Source organism: Terrapene carolina, unplaced genomic scaffold (assembly GCF_002925995.2).
Source record: "Terrapene carolina triunguis isolate 2854851 unplaced genomic scaffold, T_m_triunguis-2.0 Scaffold33356, whole genome shotgun sequence".
Classification (NCBI taxonomy): Eukaryota; Metazoa; Chordata; order Testudines; family Emydidae; genus Terrapene; species Terrapene triunguis.
In genome coordinates, this window is record NW_020697707.1 from 1,620,585 (window position 1) to 1,631,647 (window position 11,063).

The 11,063-nt window shown below is 47.7% G+C and overlaps 1 protein-coding gene across 1 annotated transcript in view; it reads left to right on the forward strand.

The window, feature by feature from the left end:
- The window catches only part of LOC112124192 (neuronal acetylcholine receptor subunit beta-3), a 31,734-nt gene that overhangs the window by 20,034 nt on the left and 637 nt on the right, over positions 1–11,063 (forward strand). Inside the window, exons 4-5 of the mRNA XM_026663331.1 lie at positions 1,667–1,776; positions 6,536–7,418. Of these exons, the coding sequence (XP_026519116.1) occupies positions 1,667–1,776; positions 6,536–7,418 (993 nt within the window). The remainder of the gene's footprint in view (positions 1–1,666; positions 1,777–6,535; positions 7,419–11,063) is intronic.

Sequence of the window (11,063 nt, forward strand, 5' to 3'; positions counted from 1 at the left end):
CTTAGTTTTTTTATTAAGGACAAAGGTAAAAAAACATTTCTATTACATGCCTGTAATACCCCACCCCTCCATCATCTACAGGGTTTGAACCCCAAAACTTCAGCTCTGCAACACAGCCTGCTACCACTTGAGTTGCAGCACTAACTACAGTACGTGGCAGAAGGAGGAAGTATGGGCCATTGGCACCATGTGCGGGGCTCATAGGGTGGTCACAGGCAGTCTGATGTCACTCTCTCTTTCCCACCCAGGGAGGTGGGGGCTTCTGCCCTGTGTGGGCCCCCAAGGAGGGGGAGAGTTGTTTGGGACGTGTACTAGGTCCAGGGGTTTATGGGTGGAGCCTGGCTTTGCATTCTCTTGCCAGCTCTGGAAGTTGAGGGAGCTCCTGCCCCATACAGTTCCCTCAAAGGGGGGCTGGGATGCTGGGTCCCATGTGCCAGTTTGGAGCGGGCAGAGAAGAGGCTCAGGGGAGGAGCCTGGCTCTCTCCACCCTGGCAGCTGACTGGTGTTCTCCATGCACGTTACTGCTGCTGTTTTGGTGGTGGTGTGAGCCCAGCCTGGGAATGTTCAGTGATTTTGGCAGGCTACCAAAAGAATTTTCTGAGAAACACAAGGGAGAGAAGGAAAAAAATGGTGACCAAATCTGAACAGAATTTCACAGGATAAAGAAAAGGCACTTCTCTATCCTGAAGGGATTTTCCCTGCCAAATATCACAGGCCTCTTGCAGAAACTGGAGGCGAATTCTTTTATAATGGAAAGTGTTACAACCTTGTAGCACCTCGCAGGACTCACCCCTGCTGGTCATCCTCGGGAATTAGCTCTTCGACCCAGGAGCTCCCTCTGCAGGCCGGTGATCTGCTTGCCATTGGCCCCCCGTGTCCCTCCCAGGACCCTGGTGCCCTTATCTCAGGGTTCTGCCTCCCACAGTCTTACTGGGTTCCCCCCAGGGGAACCCCCACCCCCTATCCCCACATCGCCTCAGTCGTGGCTACTGCCAGTCTCAGTTTAGCCCCCGTGCCCTGGGGCGGACTGCAGTTTATCAGCCACTCATCACAGGCAAAGGGGTTCGGACTGGCTGCCTTTACCCACCCTCCGGCTGCCCCTCTGCAAGCCCAATACCTAGGAGGCCTAGAACTAGGCCCTGCAGCCTGGGGAGTTGCTAGCCTAGGGCTTCACAGCTCCTAAGGCCCTTCCCCAGCCCTGCCTCACTCTAGGTCCCCTGGGTGAGTTCCCCAGCAGCCAGGCCTGTCTCCTTTTCCAGTCAGAAAGAGACTCTCCCTCTGGCTTCCCTGGCCTTCTTATAAGGCCTAGTTGCTTAGATTGGGGCGTGGCCCCAGCTGCAGCCACTTCCCCCGATCAGCCAGGGTTTTGCTCCCTTTCGCAGCCCCAGCTCTCTGCAGGGCTTTCCCAACCCCTTCAGGGCTGGAGTGGGTGTTCACCCTGCTACAAACCTAAATATAGGGGTCACTACCAACTTCAATAATAATAATAATAAATTAATAACAACAACAGTTGTTGTGATATCTAGATGCCAATCAGGACTTGAGGTCCCATTGTGCTGGGCTTACATCTGTGTATTACAATCCCTCTGAGATGGACCAATGTCCCATCTGGCGGTGGGAGCCTGTTGTGTCTGAATGGAAAGAGGACATTGTTGGCTCGTTGCAGGAATGGACTGACCATAAGTTGTGCTGGAATCCTGAGGACTATGGTGGGATCACGGCGATCCGGGTTCCGTCAGAGTCGCTGTGGCTGCCGGACATTGTTTTGTTTGAAAAGTGAGTATAAGGATCTTCAGGTTTTAAAGCAAGGCTCATTGCTCAGGGTTTCAGCTAGTTGTTTAGACTTATTCAGTGAATAACTAACATCGCGTTCCAGCCATGCTGGCTAGCACTGGGCTTAACCATGGATCTCATTAGATAGCGGCTATCCAGAAATGTGTCTGGACTAGAATGCTGGCTGGCTTAGATTGCTCCATATAATGTCATATACTCTGCCTGGGGCTACATGTTGGGACCACTCAGGAACTGAAGCTGGTGCAGAGTGGCGCTGGACACTGGGAGCCCATTAGATCAATGCTCTGTGATCTGCACTGGCTTCCAGTAAGGTTTGGGGTGGGATTCAAAGGTTGGTTTTAAGAATGGCTTGGGACAGGGTTGCCCGAGAGAGCTCCTCACCTTGTGATATACTGCCACTGTTGAGATCGGCGGAGGCGCTTGAGCTGGATGGAGCTCCCCCAGTGTAAGCAAGAGGGAGCTGCTGGCAGGGCGTTGAGGGGTCTGTGAGGGGTCCTCCATTTCAGACCTTGCTCCCCGCATTGGCCAGCCAGAGCCCAGATTTGTTAACTCTCCATCTTTCCCTTCTCTTCCCTAAGGTTGGTGAACAGGGAGTGTGCTGAGATGGATTTGTCTGGGGACGCAGTCCTTTGTCTATGTCCATATTACGCACTGGGCAGGAGTGTCTAGAATTGTTTTACAAATTCAACGAAATAAAATGAAAGAACGAAACTTTAGGGCAGTTTGGATTCAGACCTGCACTTTGTAGTTCCGGCCTGGGCCTGATGTGTCATTGTTAATCCAATCACACCTGACCCTGGGGAGCATTCAGATCCAGATCTGAACTCCGGGAGGTTGACATAGAATCATAGGGTTGGAAGGGACCTCAGGAGGTCATCCAGTCCAACCCCCTGCTCAAAGCAGGACCAATCCCCAACTAAATCATTACTTGAATCTGTGGGGAACACAGTGCACAACTGGGTGCCATCAGCCTGCTGCTAGGAGCAGAATCTGTAGCATCTCTTCACTACTCCCAGTTGGCCTCGTGTTGCAGAGGGGAGACAGGATAGATGATCCCTGTGGTACTCTGCCAGAGAGAGTTTTTGGAGAAAAGGAGCAATTACCCATCCCCACTCTCTGGATCAGCTTCTGTGTGACTCTCCCCTTACTCCCACTTTGCCCATGTCTTGTCTTGCAAGTGCACAGGAACAAAACACCAGGCAGAATTTGGTTCATGTTACTTGAAAGTGCTACAAAACTGTCAGTTGTTTCCCTGGCCGCCTAGGTGCCTTCTGTAGACAGACAGAATGAAACAGTTTGCTCGGCACATGTTTTTGTTCCTTCTCTGCATTCCAGCTACCATGTTACCTGAAACTTGCACAGAGGAAATCTCCATAGTAGGGAGTGGTTCTGGAGGGAGCAAAATAAGTACACAAAGGAGACAGGTGCAGATGAGATTAGCACATTCTGTTATACCCAATGGGCCATCTCCAGCCTGCAGTAGAGTTGAGTAGTGCATAGTGCACTAGCCTAGCAAAGCACTTAAACTTGGGCTCAACTTTTCTATTAGTATTAATTATTGCACACAAAAAACAACATTAAAAAACACTAAGGCTGCAAAGTCAAGCTCCAGTTAGAAATTGCCAGAATTAAGGTTGTCCATGCTACCGTAACAGGGCCCTCTTGTGAGTCTGCTTTTTTGATAGTCATTAATTACATGATCACAAACAATTTTTTTCCCACAGGACTCCTGCCTCCTTCAGTGACTTTGGAACTTTAACATTTTTTTAATATAGTGTTGTGTGTAATTTCCTGTTTTTAAAAAACAATTCGAAAAAACAGAAAATCCATCATATGGAACCATATTGACACCCACAGGAACATCAGCAGGTTGAAATCTTTAGTTCCACTGCATGGACCTCTGCCACTTGAGATAACAGATGAACTGATAGCAGTAGTAGGTTGTCATCCTCTGCAAGGAGCAGCCACTGGGGAGGCAGGTGTGAGACACACATTTTGCCAGTGGTTTTCACAGCTATTTGTTGACAGTTGAGGAATACTGAGACTCAGGGATAATGAGTTCCATTCAAGTTCTGGAGGAGAGTGTTCTCCAGTGCTCCCAGACCCTTCTGCTTCTGTCTCACCCAGCCACTCCCTATCCTGTCTCTCCCTCCCCACCCTCGCTCCTTGTCCCAGTTCTAGGCTCCTCACCCAGCCACTCCCTAGCCTGTCTCTCCCTCCCCACCCTCGCTCCTTGTCCCAGTTCTAGTCTCCTCACCCAGCCAGTCCCATATCCCCTCTTCCCCCGACTGCTCAGCTCAGTCCTAGTTTCCTTGCCCAGCCAGTCCCAGTCTTCCCCTTTAGGGTCCCTGTCCGAGTCCCAGTCTTCCCCCTCCCTGACTCTGAGTCCCAGTCTCTGATCAGGCACCTCATCCTGGGATCTTTGCCTCATTCTCCTTGCCCAGCAAGTCCCAATGTCTCTCCCCCCCCAGCCTCCTCATCCAATCTCAGTCTTTCCCTGCATTTCCAGCTCTTGTTCCTTCTGCGTTGGACTCAGGCTGTTTCATCCTTTGCCCTGCTTGGCCCAGCAGGGAGTGTGGGCATTGCGAGACAATCACCCTATTCTCACTTCTGGTGCCTGGCACCACAATGGTCTGCAGCACCCAGGAGCAGTGACTTCAAGGAAAGTCCTGGTCAGCCCCTGCAGCCTTTGGCTGGAGCATGCTCAGTGCAGACAGAACCTTCAGAGAATTTCTCAGCCAAGCTCTAACAAGTCTGTACTGAGCATGTGCAAACTGATATTTTTCAAAGTCTCATAACCAAATTTGGACAGTTTTTTTTAACAGGAATAGCACAAGCACATCCCTGATGCAAAGGCCACACCCCTACCAAATTTCAACTCCCTGCTCCACAGCATGGAGATGCTAGATTCTCAACATGGGCAAAACAACCTGTTTGTCCCTAATATAATTCTCAGGAATGGCTGAACCATTTTAGCTGAAATGTTCCCAGAAATGTCAGCTGGCCTGGAAAATTTCAGCCTGAATGGTCAAAGTTCGGCAAAGTTATAAGCAACTGAAAACAGGGTCTTACAATGGGAAGTATCAAGCAACCTTAATAATAGGAAGCCCTACCAGCTGTCTATACTATTACCATAGAACTACCTACCTGCCAACATTTCAAGTGGCTGAAATGGGATGAGTCCTACCCCAGGAAGTGGGGGGCCTGGCGAGGGGGAGTAGGAACGTGAGCCCGCCTCACAACAGCAGCTCCTGTGGCTCCTGTTCCGTGGGGCTGATTGGCTGGCTATTCACTCTGGGCATTGCAACCTGGTCCCTGTTGCACAAGGGCACAGTGCCACTCAGCTTTGGCCCAGCCCTCCAACGAGGGGTGCGGCTGGGCCAAATTTGAGAGAGTGATGCTGTGATCCTGTGCACCAGGTTGCAACGTCTGGAGTGGGGAGCCAAGCACAGCCATCCTCGGGGGGACAGAAGCTGCTTCAACCGGTACATGGGGCTTTGGGGGGTCAAAGTGGGACAGGATAAACAGGAGAGTACTCAGTAGGGAGGTGATTTTACCGCTGCATGCAGCACTGGTGAGACCAGTGTGAGAACACTGCATCCAGTTCTGCTGTCAATGTTTTTAAAAGGATATTGTAAAATGGGAGAGGGTGCAGAGAAGCCACAAAAATGATCTGAAGGCTGGAGAAAATGCCTAACAGATTTAAAGAACGCCATCTGTTTTGCTTATCAGAAAATAATATTGAGGACTTGATTAGAGTATACACAGTATCTGCAAGGGGAGAAAATCCCAGGTACTCAAGGGCTCCTTAATCTAGAAAGAGAGGCATAACAAGAACCAGTAGCTGAAAGCTGAAGCCAGACAAATTCAAATTAGAAACAAGGCACAGCTAGCTTTTTACCAGAGATGGTAATTAATCATAGGAACCTACTACCAAGGGAAGTGGTGGATTCTCCATTGCTTGGTGTCATCTAATCAAGACTGGGTGCCTTTCTGGAAGATATGCCTTAGCCAAACACAAGTTACTGGGCTCAGTGTAGGGATAATGGAGTGAAATGTAATGGTCTGTGATATACAGGAGGTCAGATTAGGTGATCTAATTTTTTCTTCTGGCCTTAAACTCTATGAATCTGTGAAGGATCTCAAAGTCCCACAAAACCTGGGCTATTGGAATTACTGATCCCAACTAAGTTCAGAGCCCCATTGTGCTCGGCGTTGTGTGAACACAGTAAGAGACAGTCCTTGCTGTGAAGAGCTTGCAATCTAAAGAGACAAGACAGAAGCAGTGTGGAGGGGAAACGTAGTTACAGACAGCTGATGCAGGTCACCAGAGCTGGCAGTAGAATCAGTGTCTCCTGACTTCCAGTCCCATGCTTTATCCACTAGTTCATGCTGCCTCCCAGCATCAGGCTCCTGAATAGTTCCACTGACCACGGGGCCATAGTTCATGTGGGGGCATCACATGGAGAGAGCTGGGGAGTCTAGAAGTTGAGATCTGCTACACAAGGAAAAGAGTAGCACTTTATAAAGCCCAGGGCCTCCATGACCCTCATCATCTGGGGCATTCCTCCCAAATGTCTAAAGCGGCTGGGATTTTATGGAATTCTTTGCCCAATACTCATACTGTGTCACTGCTCTCACATTTCAAAGGAATAGAAAACAGAACTGGAATCAGAAAATCCAAATGCCTGAGCTGGGTCTGGTGAAAAGCTGAAACTGATCCTATTTCTCCTCTCCCCAGTGCCGATGGACGTTTTGAAGGCTCCCTGATGACCAAAGTCATAGTGAAATACAATGGGCTTGTTACCTGGACTCCACCAGCCAGTTATAAGAGTTCCTGCACTATGGATGTGACGTTTTTCCCGTTCGATAGACAGAATTGCTCCATGAAATTTGGATCCTGGACCTATGATGGCAACATGGTTGACTTGATTTTAGTAGATGAAAACGTAGATAGGAAAGACTTCTTTGATAATGGAGAGTGGGAGATCTTAAAGGCCAAAGGCATGAAAGGCAGCAGAAAGGATGGGTTGCATTCCTATCCATTCATTACTTACTCCTTTGTTCTAAGACGCCTCCCACTTTTTTACACTCTTTTCCTAATTGTCCCTTGCCTTGGATTATCTTTTCTAACTGTGCTGGTGTTCTATTTGCCTTCTGATGAAGGGGAAAAACTTTCCTTATCTACATCCGTTTTAGTCTCCCTTACCGTTTTTCTTTTAGTAATTGAAGAAATAATACCATCTTCTTCCAAAGTCATTCCTCTGATTGGCGAGTATTTGTTGTTTATTATGATTTTTGTAACCCTCTCAATTATTGTTACTGTTTTCGTTATTAACGTGCACCATCGGTCCTCAGCAACCTACCATCCTATGGCTCCCTGGGTTAAAAGACTCTTCCTTCAAAAACTTCCTAGGCTATTATGCATGAAGGGCCATGTGGATCGGTATTCCTTCTCAGAGGCTGGAGGAACTATCCCAGTGTTAAAATCAAAGCTCTCAGGCAAGAAGAAACAGAAACAAGTCAAGGATGGAGAAAAAATTGTGATTGCTTTTTTGGAAAAAGCTGCCGATTCTATTAGATACATCTCTGGCCATGTAAAAAAGGAGCATTTCATCAGACAGGTAATGTTAACACGTGAAGAGTACATGGTTGTTCTAATAGAGAAATAGAATGAAGATTTTTTTTTCATCTACAGCCAGCATAGTTAAATATCTTGTCTCATCTAACACCTACAAATAGGTTCTTTAGCCACCTAAATGCCTTGTATCTGTTTTACATCAGAATAGCTCCATTGATTTCAGTGAAGCTATTCTTGATTTACACCAATGTATATCATATCAGAATCACACCCTAAATATTAAGTATATTTGGCTCTCCAAACTTTTTTGCCCCAATTATCTAGCTGTCTGTTATGATGTTCATTTTAAAAAATGAACATAGAAGTGGAAATAACATGGAATTTCCAAAAGTTATGATTTTGTGGGTGATGTATACAGACAAGTTATGAAAAAGAAATAGAGGTTTTGTTAGTACCATGCTGAAAGGAGCTGTTTGTTGTAGTTACTTCCAATCAGTGGTAAATAATTCATTTTAATTGTATCCTTTGTTCTGAAGCTTCAGTTCTGAGAGTCTGTTGTTTCCGTCCAGCTTTTAGAAGTGGATCAAAGAGGTCTGGCCCCAAGATGTAATTGGTTATTATTCTTTTTAAAATGTCCCTGATAGCTTCAGAAGATCACTGTGATAGTAGAAATGCAGGTTAGGGACAGACTGGATTGAAGTGTTTTGAATGATAAAACCAAAAAAGGAAAAACACCAACAATTTTCAGTAAAAAAAAAAAGTGCAATTTTTTTTTGAGAAAATGAATATTCTTTTAAAAAAACTTCAAAACAAAAATGTTTCCGAGATGTTTATGAATGAGTATTTATAATAATAATAAATAAATTAATGAAGATATCCCATCTCCTAGAACTGGAAGGGACCTTGAAAGGTCATTGAGTCCAGCCCCCTGCCTTCACTAGCAGGACCAAGTACTGATTTTGCCCCAGATCCCTAGGTGGCCCCCTCAAGGATTGAACTCACAACCCTGGGTTTAGCAGGCCAACACTCAAACCACTGAGCTATCCCTCCCCCCAGCTCTTGTTTGCTCCTTGGCCAGCTCTAGGAAGGGCATGGGAAAATGCTCACAGATCCCATACCAGATAGCTACAATAGCTACCCTTAGTCTGGAGAAAGCTATTCAATTCATCTGAAAAGTACTAAGGGGAACTTACTCAGGGAAAGCTCCCCTCTAAGCGAATGTGAGCTCTGCCAGCATGCGCGTTGCAGGCTCAGGTCATTAGTTATCACACAAATTCTGAAGACTCAATCATGAGCTTCTTTATGCATTAGGCACCTGCTACTTCCCTGCATATATGAGCAGGGAGTGGATGGGCAAGGGAGGGAGTGGGTGGAACCAATGCTCTGTTCCCAGAGATGCTTGTTAATGAAAGTGCATGGTAGAGAAAAGTCCATGTATGACTGTTCCTCTAAAGCCACACAGAATTGTCTGGGAATCTTATATATATGCTCGCAGCTTAGCCACTTCATCCTGCCACCTCAATATCTGACAGTCCCTAATGTACAAGAAAAGAGCAGGTTCGGGTAAGTCTCTCTCCCCAGTATCCTTTGTGGTGAAGACTGATGCAAAGAAATCATAGTGGGTATGTCCACACTGCAACTGTGTCCGCTGACTCTGGCTCCCAGGGCTCGAGCTGGACTCTGGCTCATGGGGTTCCAGGCCCCAGCCTGAATGGGAACATATGCACTGACATTTTATAGCCCCACAGCCTGAGCCAGGCAAGCCCAAGTCAGCTGACCTGGGCCAGTCGTGAATTGCAGTGTACCCTTAGTGTCTCAGCAACAACCTTATCTTCCTTAACCGCTCCCTTTAGTCCGTGGTGACCCAGTGAACCTACTGATTCTTTTTCACGCATCTTGCTTCTGATATACATAAATAATATCTTGTTTGTTTTCATGCATGTAGCTCTTTGTGCTTCATAATCCCTTTTAGTCTTTCTAATTTCCCTTTCACATATTCCCTGCTCAGCCTCAAGTTTGATTGGTTTCACGAGGGTCAGATTTCCAAATTCAGAAGGATTTCTGTTTGGCTCAAATAGGCCCCCAAACCCTGCCAGTTAGCCACGGCAATCGGCTTCTTTCCTTCCTGGTTCCCTTTTGTTCAGGGCACTCACCCCTTCTAGCACTCTAGTACTGCTTCCATAAGTGGCATCTCTGTGGTACCTAATTGTTTTACTTCCTTTCCTTCTGACTGTGGGCCCCTCTTGGCTAGATGCCTCATTTATAGAAATCACACAGCCAGACCTGCTCCGTCCCCAGAGTCGGGCTAGAACCTCGGCCTTTTAGTGCCAACCTCTACCACTTGAGCGGCCTCTTTTACTGAAATCTCCCTTTCTATAGTGTCGCTGTGTTAGGTGTTGGTACCTCCCCACTCCCCCCCAAGCTGTAAATGAAATGTACATAGCAATTAAGCTTGTTAAAGGGCTTGCTAGCCCTGGTGATTGAAGTCCTCTCTTTAGCTGCTGGGCAACAGCAGGACAAGCTTCCCACACTTAAACTGCCCTGCCAGCATACCTCATTCAGGGTGGGAGGGGACTTTCTCTGAGGGCATCACCATCACCACATGAAGAGGCACCAGTGAGCCCTGTCCTGCACTCCGCTTTCCAGCTCTCTTACATACAGATGTAAAAATGTCACAGAAGCCACTATTTTGCTACCGAGCATGTCTCCAGTTTGGCCTCTCCGTCTCTTGCCTGGGGGTCAGAAAGGCTTGTTTAGGCAGCCTGCTAGCTAGCAGACATTCTGAAAAGATGTCTCTTCTCTTGTACCCCTGGTACTGGTGTAAGCCGTCGTGCTCACTTAGGCAATGTTTTTATTGCACATTAAGCCTGGGCTCTGGCTCAGGGTTGAGCCCAAGCCCCCCTTCCATTCACACACCAATCAGTCTGATTCGGGTCAGCCAGCACACAGACCCCGAGTCCTAGGACGCTGCTGCGGCGTGGGTCAGAGCCCGAGTGCTGCTGTAACTTGGGTCCAAGCCCTGTCATTTTGCAGCAGTGGCACAGCTCCAGCCACAGGCCTGTGTCAGCCGGTCTGTGTGGGGCCGTATGGCCCTGTTAGCATGGCTCTGAGATCTGGGTCCAGCAACTGTAAACTCAGGTTTACAATGCAGTGTGGATGTTCAAACACAGGTTTGGAAACACTCAGTCCACAAGCCCGGGTCTCACAGACCTGGGGTTACAACACACCGTAGACACACCTTGAATTACTTATTCTAGCTAAGGGCAGCAGGGTAGGGAATTTTCAGAAAAGGATCGGTTTTGGGTGTGCATGGTTCTTTCTGATGACAGAAGTTTCAGAGTGTCTAGGTTGGCCAAACAAATGATAACTACTGGGCCAGTCACCAGTACCCTTTAGTGCCTCTGTACCATTCTTGAAACACAAAGCAGCCATAAACCTGCTAATTAAGGTGCATTTAGAACGGCTGGAGCCTGGCCAATATCTGCAATGTCTCAATATCTGCAATGATATTGGGCAATGAGTTAAAAGGGGATCTACAGGAAAAACAATATTTTTGTGGTTGTTGTTTTTGTTTCGGCAGCGCAGCGCTTGGGGGGGGGTGTTTCGGCAGCACAGCGCTCGGGGGGGTGTTTTGGCGGCACGGTGCTCGGGGGCGTGTTTCGGCAGCGTGGCACGGTGCTCGGGGGGG